The sequence below is a fragment of the Vigna unguiculata genome, chromosome 10 (genome assembly GCF_004118075.2).
Source record: "Vigna unguiculata cultivar IT97K-499-35 chromosome 10, ASM411807v1, whole genome shotgun sequence".
Classification (NCBI taxonomy): domain Eukaryota; kingdom Viridiplantae; phylum Streptophyta; class Magnoliopsida; order Fabales; family Fabaceae; genus Vigna; species Vigna unguiculata.
Genome location: NC_040288.1, coordinates 25320750 through 25334111, shown reverse-complemented (window position 1 = coordinate 25334111; position 13362 = coordinate 25320750). Strand labels below are relative to the sequence as shown.

At 31.7% G+C, this 13362-nt stretch overlaps 1 protein-coding gene across 1 annotated transcript; it reads left to right on the top strand.

Annotated features, from left to right (window-relative positions):
• Positions 1 to 8464: 8464 nt before the first annotated feature.
• LOC114165446 (putative disease resistance RPP13-like protein 1) lies at positions 8465 to 13123 on the top strand (the record flags this gene model as incomplete). Its single annotated transcript, XM_028050068.1, has 3 exons — positions 8465 to 11445; positions 11762 to 12628; positions 12838 to 13123. Coding segments are annotated over 2 exons (3828 nt in total), but the record flags the coding sequence as incomplete, so codon positions are not given.
• Positions 13124 to 13362: the final 239 nt, after the last annotated feature.

Here is a 13362-nt window from a genome sequence, read left to right as displayed (position 1 = left end):
TCAAAACAGGTATTTTGTTAGATTTTTAGGGTTTGAAATTCCGTTGGAATAATCTTCCACTCCAAATCTGAAATTCCATTGGGGCTTGTATGATTTGTTGTTCTCCCATAATACCTCTTTGTGAATATAAGTTGGTAGCTACCTTTTATGACTATTTTCTTCAATATTAGGTATCTTCTAATCAAGTTGAATTGTAGTTTTATATGTGCAAGTTCAATTACGCATGATGTTTCCCAATAATTTGGTTCCATTTGAGTCATCCTCATTTATGGACATTTGGTCTCAAAGTTGTTGGTTCCCAAACCCAACTTTCAATTTTAACTCCATTTCATGAATATATAATAATTTCTTTCTTGTTAGTTTTTAGAGGAAAATATTGCAATTAAAAATGTATGTATTTTTCAATTCAATGGTCGTATAGTCGGATCAAACTTTTTTTTCTCGTTTGACATTAAGTATGAACATGGGACTTTAAGCAATTTAGTGTCTGTGGTTGCAAATTTAATGCAGTGTTTGCTGTCACTAACTACCATATTATAAATGAAAATGTTAGTCCATATTATGAACACTATGACTTATAATTGAAGATGCAACTCCATATCACAAACACTATAACTACTGTCTGGTTAATTGAAAACTGTGAATTGAAATCAGCATGTGTTTTGAGCAATTAGAACATCTCTGATAGAAATAACTTATGTAAGTTGCTTCATATATTAAAAATGTACTAATCTAGTGATGTGTTTTCTGATGACACTATAATTCTTAATAAGTTTAACCTTAATAAGTTAAATGGCATGTTCTTATGGAAAAGATAAGAAAATTAGACATTATAAGAAAAAAAATTAATAAATTTATTGTTTTGAATTGGATGTGGATTCTTACTAACCCTTTTCTTATCTTTTTTTCTCATGGGATTATGTTGACCTTTTGCTTTCTTTAACACAAGTTTTTGTTTGTTCACGTGCTATATGAAAACAGAGAAATAAGAACACTACATGCTTAAAAACAGGTCATTTGGGTGATCGAAGTCAAGAATGTGTGAATTTATGGTTTGCTTGTTGTTTGCAATGTCAGTATTGAGTCTTAGGATCAAATAAAATGGAGAACTCCAATGATGTTCTTGCATTATTATGTTCCCTCATGTAGATATTATACTTTTACTTTTAAAAGGTAACCCCACATGAGTTTAAGAGATGAAAGCTTCTATATTATTGTCTGCCATTGCTTTTAATTATTATAAAAATTTCTGTTAACAATGACAAATATAATAAGTTTAAATTAAAAAAATAATACAAAATGTACTATAACATTTACTAGTTATTGTTTAAGTACAAGAGTAGATTTTGTAACATATTTATTAACATCTCATTGTTCTTCACTTAACTTAAGATTCGAGCCTACTTATTCTAAGATTCATAGTATTTAAGCATATATCTTTGCATGCACTTGTCCACTTAAAAATATTGATCAACTTTTCATAACCAAAGTTCTTATGTAAGTGACTTGAAAATTAATAAAACTTTAAGATCTCTTATTATTAATGGTTTGAGTATTCAATACACACTTACAACTCAATTTTCACTCAAAAAGTAATTATAAGAATTAAACAAAACGATAGATAAATATTTTTAATAGATTTAAAGTTATCATCAAGACATTTAAACAATAAAAGTTATCGTTAAAAGTCAATTATTTATGAATCTGCTAAGTGAAATTACAGTCCATTGAATGAACTTTGGCTAGTAAGGATAAAAAGGTTCCATTATACTAGGATTGCAAATCTTCTGAGTACCAATACTATAATATTGCTCAAATTCTAGTTGCTCTTATTATGCAAAAATAAATATGGAAGATATAATATCTTGCTTCAATTAGTGTTTACTTATATTTACTTTATTTTAACTAATTTTTGTTCTTAATTTTAATTATGTCTTCAATTAGTGTCAATCCATTCTTTTCAAGTACAAATTTCTTAAAAGCATAATGTTGACTAATGTTTAAAGTATCTACAACGACAATGAGACCTGATAAAGGATGAGTGTTGCGAAGAAAAGATCAATTTGGTAGTATAACCGAGGAATTTAGAAATGACGTTGATGGCTTCATTCAAGTAGCTAAAAGAGATCTAAAATTTGCTGATGTAACATGGCACACTCCTTGTCCATGTGAAAAATGTAGGAATCGTTATTGGGATATATCACTTCAAGGGTCTTGGACCAAGAGGCATTAGGACTGAGATTTGGGATGTATTAGTAGACATATGGACAATAGAAGAATGAAAAAAAAAGAGTCTATTACAGGTAAGAGCAATAGGGTTGTCAAGCCTGATGTCATGATTCGCAGAGGAGGGTCAAGAAGCTTTAGACAACACTTGAAAAAAATGGTATTTATACTTTTGACATTTGATAATAGTTAGAGAATTTATACTTTGGACAATTCTTGATAATATTGAAAACTCACATCCTGCATTCTCTAACTTATAAATTGGTATTAGTTATAGAGAGACTCACTAATGACATGATTTTTGTTCAAAATACTCAAATTGGTATTATTGTACATGTTGTTGTAATAAAACCATGGTTAGTTATAAATGCATTTCCACCAAATGAATTATACTACTTTAGTTGACCACTATCAGGAATTGCATATATTTTTTTCACAAGAAGAAGAACATAAACTCCCTATTTCTTACGGTGAATTATACAACAAAGTTCATAAAAGAAAAGATGGTCAATATGTGTCTAGCAAAGCAAAAAACTTCATTATAAGTATGTGTTTATTTTATAACTATTAAACTAATTATTTATTATATTGCTAACATATTGATTTTATGTAGGAATTATATGAAAATGCTATATATGACTGAAAAAGTATGGGGAAGACACATCAAAGCATCCTATAGTTGACTCTGATGTTTGGATAAAAACAAATGGTGAAAATAAGAAATGTAGAATCTATGGCATTGGTCACAGTTTGAATCTTGGCATTGGTCCACATGTTTCATCCTCAATAGTAGAAGGACCCTTTTTCCAAAATCTGAATCCAACAACTAAGGAAATCACTACATTAACTACACAAATATCCAATTTGCAAGATCAAGTGAAAACGCAATTGCAAGCATAGATTGATATGCAAGCATTAATGCAAACACAAATGTAGGCACAAACAGAAATGCAAGCAATTGTGCAACAACAAATGCTAGATCAAATGCAATCTTTTAAGAGGGAATTATTGGTTGCTTTAAAGAAACAAGAATGAAGATGTTCCTCAAAGAATCCAAAACTTTGTTTATGTTTAGTTGTGTTGTTACATTACTTTTTGTTGATACATTCTAATGCTTTTGTGTCCTAAAACAATTATATATTGGTGGGAACTTTTATGTTGTTTTGTACTATTTGATATAATTGATGGATATATTTTGATCATTGTAGGATTGATTATCTACTTTCCTTTTTGAATGTGTGTATTGAAAATATTGGAGTTGTTTAGACACTCTAGAGAATCATTCATTTTCTGTTTCCTTTTTTATTAATATAATTGCGACAAATTAATTGTGAATTAGCGAGAAAAGAATTGCTATAAATTAGCTACATATTAGTGAGAAACGAATTGCTATAGATTAGCTACGGATTAACGAGAAAAGATTTGTGACAGATTAGCTATGAGTTAGCGAGAAAATAATTGTGACAAATACGCTACGGATTAGCAAGAACAATATTGTGATAGATTAGCTACGAATTTGTGAGAATAATATTGCGACAAATTAGTTACGGATTTACGAGAACAAAATTGTGACAGATTAGTTACAAATTTGCGAGAATAAAATTATGACAGATTAGCTACAAATTTGCGAGAATATAATTGTGACAGATTAGCTAGCAATTATAAAATGTTCCTGCAGAGAACAAACAAGATAAGTTAGGCACAAGATCACCTTACCCATGTAGTCCGCCGTCTCCTCAGTTGGCCTCTTCCCGGTTGATACATGTCAGCTTGGATCCAGGAGGAGTTACCTGTAGAAGGGACTCCGAAGCTCAAGTGAGTCAAAGCTCTTAAAAGGTCAAATCAGGTGATTAATGGAGTAATGAATGCGTACCTTTAATTACTGGGGTCCACGTGAATTTATAGTGTATTAATCATGTTTGGTTATGCCATGGGCCGGGCCCTGGCTTGGGCTTTAGTTTGGACTGTAAATGGGCCTAGGCCTAGCCCAGGCCCTTAGGAGGACCCATTGAACACTAGGGGGGCTTTAATTTCACTAAGTATATTGGAGTAGTCGGCCTAGGCCGACTACTTTCCTTGGCGGTTTATGTTGGTCATGTGTTGTCTTGTGCAGGTTGTTCCTCTAGACGTTTAGGTTATCGGTTTAGGCAGGTAAGGCTTAGGCCAACTCAGCCTAGGCTGACTACTTGAATTCTTTGGCATATATGTATCATTTTATTACTATTTGGTCGAGTTGGCTAGGTGTGGTACACCAGTCCCCCAGCCTTGGTCGATATGGGGTCGGTCAATGGTGATATGTGTTGGTGTGTTAGCGGGATCGGCTGGGTGTGGTACATAAAACTTTTTCACTTCAATTAGCGAGAGATTAGTGACTAATTAGCTATGGAATACGAGAGATTATATTTCTCTATAATTAGCTACCTGAATTTAGCTAGAAAACTTTCCCTAGTAATTTTGTAGTTAATTTGTCGCAAAACATTTGAGCTATGTATTAGTTACGAAATTTTTCGTTGCTAATTTGTAACTCTTTTGTAGTGGTTGAGTTGAACACATTTATCTTGAGTGTCGAGATGAGTTGACTCAGACTGAAGGTTGACACGAGTCAACTCAAACTTAATTGTGAAAATATTATAATTAGTAAAAAAATTCAGTAAAGAGACTTTAATATAAAATTTCAAAGAGTGATATAATGATTAGTTAAATCAATATTTGAGAAAAAAATTATATATATAATCAATTGTTTTTAGTTTAAATATATTTAATTTTATTGTGTTTGCTTTTAGATTTAAAATTTACTCTAAATTAAAGCGGTGATTATTATGATTGAAATTATTCTGCAAATAAATTAGGTTGAAAGAACAAATGACATTATAGAATAAAAACAAAGTTTACCATTCAGGAAAAAAAAAAATCTGTAATATATAGATATATAAATACATTCGAATATGATTTCAAATATGAATAAGAGTATTTAGTTTGGAATCAGATGTGTCGTATTTAGCAGAAAACTTCATGAATGAATGATACATGAATGCTTTTGAGAAATTTATTGTTATGCTATGGTTATTTAAATATATATTTGATTCAATAGTTTAATTTCAATGTCAAATTTTAGTTTTCAATTTGCTTCATAAAAAGTAGGGATGACAACGGGGCGGGGCGGGTACGGGTATCATGATCCCATCCCCATCCCCATAATAAAAATTCATCCCCATCCCCATCCCCAAACCCAACGGGTATACAACTTTTGACCCATCCCCATCCCCACCGGGTAACGGGTATTTTCTTATACCCATACCCATACCCATTTTTTTATTGTTCCATATATCAATTAAATATTTTTTATAAAAAAATTTAAAAATCACACCAACGGAATCATGATACTATCAAAATATTCAATATTAAAATAACATACTCTTTTTGATTTTCATGATGTCAAATATTAAGAAAAATATTATAATAGTATAAATCTCAAATTAAAGTATCAAATAACAACTAAATAAAATTCAAATAATTATATAAAAGCTAAAAAATTACACATTACTAAAATTTTATAATAACCAAAATATTTATTAATTTTACAAATGATCAGTGGTTTCATTTGCATTCGATCCACCTACACATAGAAAAAAAATGAAAAATTAGATATGATATAATAATTGAAATTGAAAATTTTAATTACTAGAATATAATGTACCTTCTTCATCAGATTCATTATCATAAAGGAGTAAAGATAATTAAATGTGTGACCCAAATTTGAGAATATCCATTTGAACATAACATAACGGAAAAAAAAATGTATAATTAAGATTATGATAAAAGGAAAAGTACCTTGAAGATCTGCTTAAACCTTAAAGAACAAGCCAAACAATTAAAAGAGAGTAAAAAAGTGTATAACCAAAGTAACAAAAAGAAGAGCTACAAAATAAGAGTCAAACATTTTCATGAAATAAATAAATAAATAAAGATAATCAAATGTGTAACCTAAAAATTATTTCATAGAATGAAATTGAGGAACACCTATTTGAACATAACCATGTACAGAGAGTAAAAATTATGTAATAAGAAGAAGAAAAATTACCTTCAAAATTAAATCTTGAAAAACAAACCAGACAATTGAGAGAGTAAACAAAGTGTATAACAAAAAACAAAGAGAATGAGAAATATGTTATATATATATATATATATATATATATATATATTACACTATATTATATTATATATTATATTACTATGTATATATATATTATATGTGTGGATATCTTATGTTTATATATATATATAATTATTTATATATATTATATTATATTATATATTATATTATTATTACTATGTATATATATTATATGTGTGGATATCTTATGTTTATATATATATATATATATATATATATATATATATATATATATATATATTTATAGATATATATTTATTTTAAGTATATATTATATTATATTATATAATAATATAAATATAATAATATATATTATATTATTATGTATATATATTATATGTATATGCGTAGATATTTTATGCTTTTATATATATATATATATATATATATATATATCTTTTAAATTTTTATAAATTTGTAATGTTATAAATTTGTTTATAAAAGATCTCACTAGTTAAATGATTAATTTGTTTTATACGTATATATTATATATATTATATTATATTATTATGTATATATATTATATGTATATTATATTATATTATATTATATTATATTATATTATATTACATGTATATGTGTAAATATATATATATATATATATATATATATATATATATATATAAATAAGTATATTTTATTTATATGTATATATACTATATTATATTATATTATATTATATTATATTATATTTTATGTGTAAATATATTATTTATTTATATATATTTTTTAGATTATTTAATAAATTATAAATAGTTTAGTAATTTAAGCGGGGACGGGTATTTGGGCGGGTATATATATATCCCCATCCCCATCCCCATCCCCAGTTGAAAATTTCGGGTATTACCTATACCCATACCCATACCCAGTCAAAACGGGGATTCCCCGTCAAAACGAGGACGAGTTCGGGTGATACCCACAGGCACGGGTTTATTTGCCATCTCTAATAAAAAGGAAATATAACCTCTTTATTCCAATTTGCAGGAAATTTCGTCTTCTTACAGCTAAATTAAGCCCTTGATATTAAGTGCTATAATTAATGAACCGAAAATCAAATACCGGTCCCTAAGAATATAAAACCAGTACAAGTCATAATGTAGTAAAATAAATTTCTCTGTATTCGAATTTAAATTCTGATTTATTAAGTCTACAAAGAGCCGTGCACTCAATATCTATAACAATATATAAAGAGGATTCTTATTTTTGTGTCTATATTTCAAAATACCAATTTTACCCTTTAAATATAATAATTTATTACATTTTACAAAAATAACCGTTACTTTTATAAGTTCTTTTATAAAATCGGATCTCTGCTTTTTTTTCTTCTTCTTTATTTATCAATGGTTATTCTTTCATCTGTTCTAATATATTCCACTTTATTTGTAATAAATATAATTTTAGTTTATATATTAACTTAACAACATTATAATATTATCACCTACTAAATAATATCACACATAATTGAAAAATACATACACACAGACGCTGTAGGCGCGATAGCGCCTGTGTTTACACTAGTTATGTCGAAAGAGCACGATGCATATAACTGTTGCAAACCGCTTTAATTTGTTATATAACATCTCTTGTCAATCACGGCTACATATTTTGTGTCATTATTAACACCAGTTGGGTAAGCTCAACTACAAATAATTTCACTCTGTTTCATAATTAATTTCATAGACACTGCAAAACTGAAAAAGTAAACATATTGAATGTCTTTAATTAACCAAAATAAACAGTCTCTGAAATATTTAGATGAGATCAAGACTAAAAGAAAGAAAAACAGGTATTTCATTTTACGGTCCTCAATCTCAACTACTGAATTTTTCATTAATATATCCATGCTGAACTCAGATGGTAGGTTCATTCTCTGAGAGATTCCATGTTCAAAAAGCATCGAAACAGGAACATTCTCTTTTAAAAAACGACACCCACCACAACTAAACTTTTCAGGGAGGCATTTTCAATCTCTACCGTCGAATTTTTAACTAATATATCATATATCGCAGAGCTACGCAACTTAAAGTGAAGAGAGTTGACTTAAATTCCTCACCTTTCTGATCTCATCGGTCAAGAACCAACCCAGTTTACTGCAACCAATTCCTTTCCTTTCTGAGAAATAGTCACTTGTTTGCTGTTGAAATCTTGGCACTAGCTGTGGTAGGTGGTGCACTCCTTTCTGCTTTCATTGACGTTCTTTTTGACAGACTAGCTTCCCCTGAGTTCGTCAACTACATCCGTGGAAAGAAGCCTGACAAATTGCTTCAAAAGATGAAGAGCCAGCTGCTTGTGGTTAAAGTTGTGCTTGCTGATGCTGAGAAGAGACAAATCACCGACTCCAATGTCAAAGAGTGGCTCGATCTTCTCAATGATCTTGTCTACGAGGTTGACGACTTGCTTGATGAAGTTTCTACTAAAGTTGCTACTAAAAAGGAGGTAAGCAATCCGTTTTCTCACCTTTTCAAAAGGAACAAAGTTGTTAGTATTAGTAAGTTGGAAGACATAGTGGGAAGGTTAGATGAAATTTTAAAACAAAAGGAGAGTCTTGATTTGAGAGAGATTCCAGTAGAGAACAACCAGTCATGGAAGGCTCAGACAACATCTTTGGAAGATCGGTATGAGATATACGGTAGGGATAAAGACAGAGAGACCATTATGAAGTTGGTGTTAGAGGATAGCAGTGATGGTGAAGAAGTGTCTGTGATACCTATAGTTGGCATGGGTGGGGTTGGAAAAACGACCTTGACCCGATCTGTGTACAACGATGGCAACTTGAATCAGATATTTGAATTGAAGGCATGGGTGTGTGTTTCTGATATATTTGATATTGTGAAGGTGACAAAAACTATGATAGAGGAAATTACTCAAAAGCCTTGTAAATTGAGTGATCTAAACTCAATTCAACTTGACTTGTTGGACAAACTGAAAGGTAAGAAATTCTTGATTGTCTTGGATGATGTTTGGATCGAGGATTGTGAAAGCTGGAGTAGTCTTACAAAACCATTTATAAGAGGGATTAGGGGAAGCAAAGTTCTCATGACAACACGCAATGAAAGTGTAGCCGCTGTAGTCCCTTTTCATAGTGTCAAAGTATATCATCTAAGCAAACTGTCAAATGAAGATTGTTGGTCAGTGTTTGCAAGCCATGCATTTCCTCTTTCTGAAGGCAGTGAGAATAGGGGAGCTCTAGAAAAGATAGGAAAGGAGATTGTTAAAAAGTGTAATGGGCTGCCATTAGCTGCACAGTCACTTGGAGGAATGTTGAGAAGAAAGCACGATATTAGGGATTGGAATAATATACTTGAAAGTGACATTTGGGAACTTTCTGAAAGTCGGTGTAAAATCATTCCAGCACTCAGGATTAGTTATAATTATCTTCCTTCACATTTAAAACGGTGTTTTGTGTATTGCTCACTGTACCCCAAGGATTACGAATTTCATAAAGATGAACTGATACCGCTGTGGATGGCTGAAGATCTTCTAAAAGCAACGAAGAAAGGAAAGACTTTGGAAGAAGTTGGACACGAGTATTTTGACGATTTGGTTTCGAGATCGTTTTTTCAATGTTCAAGTCGTCGAAATTGGGGTAGTTATTTTGTAATGCACGATCTCATGCATGATCTAGCAACATTCCTCGGCAGGGAATTCTATTTCCGAGCGGATGAACTTGGAAAAGAAACCAAAATTGATAGAAAGACTCGCCATTTGTCTTTTAAGAGATTTAGTGATTCGGTCTTAGATACTGAAGTTCTTGATAAGGTAAAATTTTCGAGAACTTTCTTGCCAATCAATTTTAAAGATTCTCCTTTCAACAATGAAAAGGCAACACGTATTATAGTGTCGCTCAAGTACTTGAGAGTCTTATCATTTTCCTACTTCCAAAGTCAGCTTGCTCTGCCTGATTCAATAGGTGAATTGATCCATTTGCGTTATTTAAATCTCTCTGGTACAAGTATAGCAACGTTGCCGGATTCATTGTGTAATCTGAACAACCTGCAGACTTTGATGTTGTCTAGTTGCTTAAATCTGACTAAGTTGCCCAGTGCCATGCAAAATCTTGTTAACTTGCGTCATCTTGAAATCATTGGTACTCCCATAAAAGAGATGCCTAAAAGAATGGGGAAACTAAATCAATTACAGAACTTGGATATCTATATTGTGGGCAAGCATGTAGAGAATAGCATCAAAGAACTGGGAGGAATTCCAAATCTGCATGGTTACTTTTGTATTAAGAACTTAGAGAATGTTACTAAAGGTGAAGAAGCACTAGAGGCAAGGATAATGGAAAAGAAGCACATCAACACTTTAAGATTGGAGTGGTCTGCATGTAACGACAATTGCACCGAATTCCAAATTGAATTAGATGTACTCAGCAATTTACAACCTCATCAAGACCTTAAATGGCTATCAATAAGCGGTTATAAAGGAACAAGATTTCCAGAATGGATCGGAAACTTTTCCTACCAAAATATGACAAATCTGTCTTTAAGAAATTGTAAAAGCTGTTGCAAGCTTCCTTCACTTGGGCAACTACCGTCTCTGAAGAAGCTCGAAATTTCAGATATGAACTCGGTGAAAACTATTGATGCAGGGTTTTATAAGAAGGAAGATTGTTCATCTATGATTCCCTTTCCCTCCCTTGAATCTCTACACATTTATGACATGCCTTGTTGGGAGGAATGGAGTGGGTTTGATTCAAAAGCTTTTCCCGTGCTTAAGGTTCTTTATATATTTAGCTGTCCCAAACTAAAGGGAGATTTACCAAATCACCTCCCTGCTTTGGGAAAACTCAGGATTACAAATTGCGAGCTTCTTGTCTCTTCTGTGCCAAGAGCTCCCACCCTTCAAGTATTAGAGATACTTGAAAGCAACAAATTAGCATTTGATGTGTTTCCTCTTATGGTAGAATCTATAGAGATAAAAGGAAGGCCAATGGTGGAGTCTGTGATGGAGACCATCACTAACATTCAACCTACTTGCCTCCGTTATTTGGCACTAGAGGATTGTTCTTCAGTGATAGGTTTATGTATATATTTTTCATATGGGTTATAGTTATAGGCATGTTATGGATATTGAGAGATTATGGTTCTATATGATTATATGACATTAGTCTTACACATATAAGACCTTAGATACCACTTTTACACCAAAACCTTAAGGCAATGTTGTTATGGGTCTTTATTCTTATATAGTGTTTAACTTTGTCTTTTCTATCCAATGTGGGACTTTTTGACTCACACTTGGACTATTCCCAACATCTCCCCTCAAGGGTGAGTCCCTTGTTTTTTTTTTTCTTTTTTTTTTCATATGGTATATTTCCCTTTAGATGTATGAGTGACCCCTTTGGTTATGGTTATGTGATCGTCTTCCTGCATCGCTAAAAAACCTGCACATCAGTGGTTTAAAGAAACTGAAATTCCCAATGCAACAAAAACATGAATTATTGGAATCACTAAGAATGAATAATAGTTGCGATTCACTGACGTCTCTCCCATTGGCCACCTTTCCAAATCTCATACGTCTGCAAATCACAAACTGTGAATATATGGAATCACTTTCTGTCTTAGCGTCAGAGTCGTTCAAGAGTTTGAGTTCTTTCGATATAGGCGGTTGCCCCAACTTTGTATCATTCCCGGGAGAAGGATTGTGTGCGCCCAATTTGACTCGGTTCAGTGTTTATGATTGTGCCAAGTTGAAGTCATTGCCCTATCAGATGAGAACTCTTCTCCCAAAGATGGAATATCTTAACATATCCAACTGCCAACAAATTGAGTGGTTTCCTGGAGGAGGTATGCCACCTAACTTAAGAACACTTGATCTCAGGAATTGTGAGAAACTACTGAGCGGCCTAGAATGGATGGACATGGTTACCTCTCTCAATGTCCATGGTCCATGTGATGCCATTAATTCCTTCCCAAAGGAGGGATTGTTGCCTCCCTCCCTTACATCTCTGTCTCTAATTGATTTGTCAAGTCTGAAGACGTTGGAGTGCAAAGGCCTTCTCCATCTCTCATCACTACAACAATTGCAAATTCAAAATTGTAAAAAGCTTGAGAATATTGCTGGAGAAAGATTGCCTGTCTCTCTACTTAAATTAAGCATAGGGGGATGTCCCTTGTTGCAAAAACTGTGCCACAAAAAGGACCGTCAAATTTGGCCTAAAATCTGCCATGTCCGTGGGATAAAGATTGACGGTAGATGGATTTAGTGAGGAAGGATGATGAGCAGGTATCTTTCATTTCATTTCTTACCCTTTCACATTTAACGAGTCTTAAATTACTTATTTGTTCCATTTGATACTTGACTGGAATTGCAGGTGCATAAAAACCTAGCATTTTGTATATATTTTGTACAACACTGAAAATGCTGAATATTCTTTCACTATTAGCTATTTCAAATTCTCTACTAGACATATCTAAAGTTTTGTTTTTCTCAAGAATTGTAGATGAAGCTGGGAGAAGAGCTGAGACAAGAGGAGATGGAGCAATGAAAAATAGAAGAGAATATAAGACTGATCCATGCTAGTTTTATGAGCATGAGACAGTAAGCCAATGATGGTTGGGATAGATTATAGTTATGAATTTGACAGGAATTAATTATCCCAATGTTGCCGCTCCTATTAATTACTATTACAATCATTATTATTTGAAGTTTTATATTTTTATGAATATTGTCGGTGGAGGAGATGAAATTTTCATGTTTTAATTTGTTGTTGTACTTCAAGACACAGTTTTTTTGCCCATTTTTTTTTTCTATTTTCCTTACCTTAGTCCGGAGTATGATATCTTTATCATTCTGTGCAATTTGCCATCCCATCTAAAAGCGCGGAAGAAATCGTTTTTTGTCGAAATTCTTTAAAATTTAAGAGGCGAATTACATGCAATCGTCATAATTTTTTTTTTTAATTTAATTCAATTTAACAATAGAGAATATGTGATTAGCAGTATTACAATGTATAATAA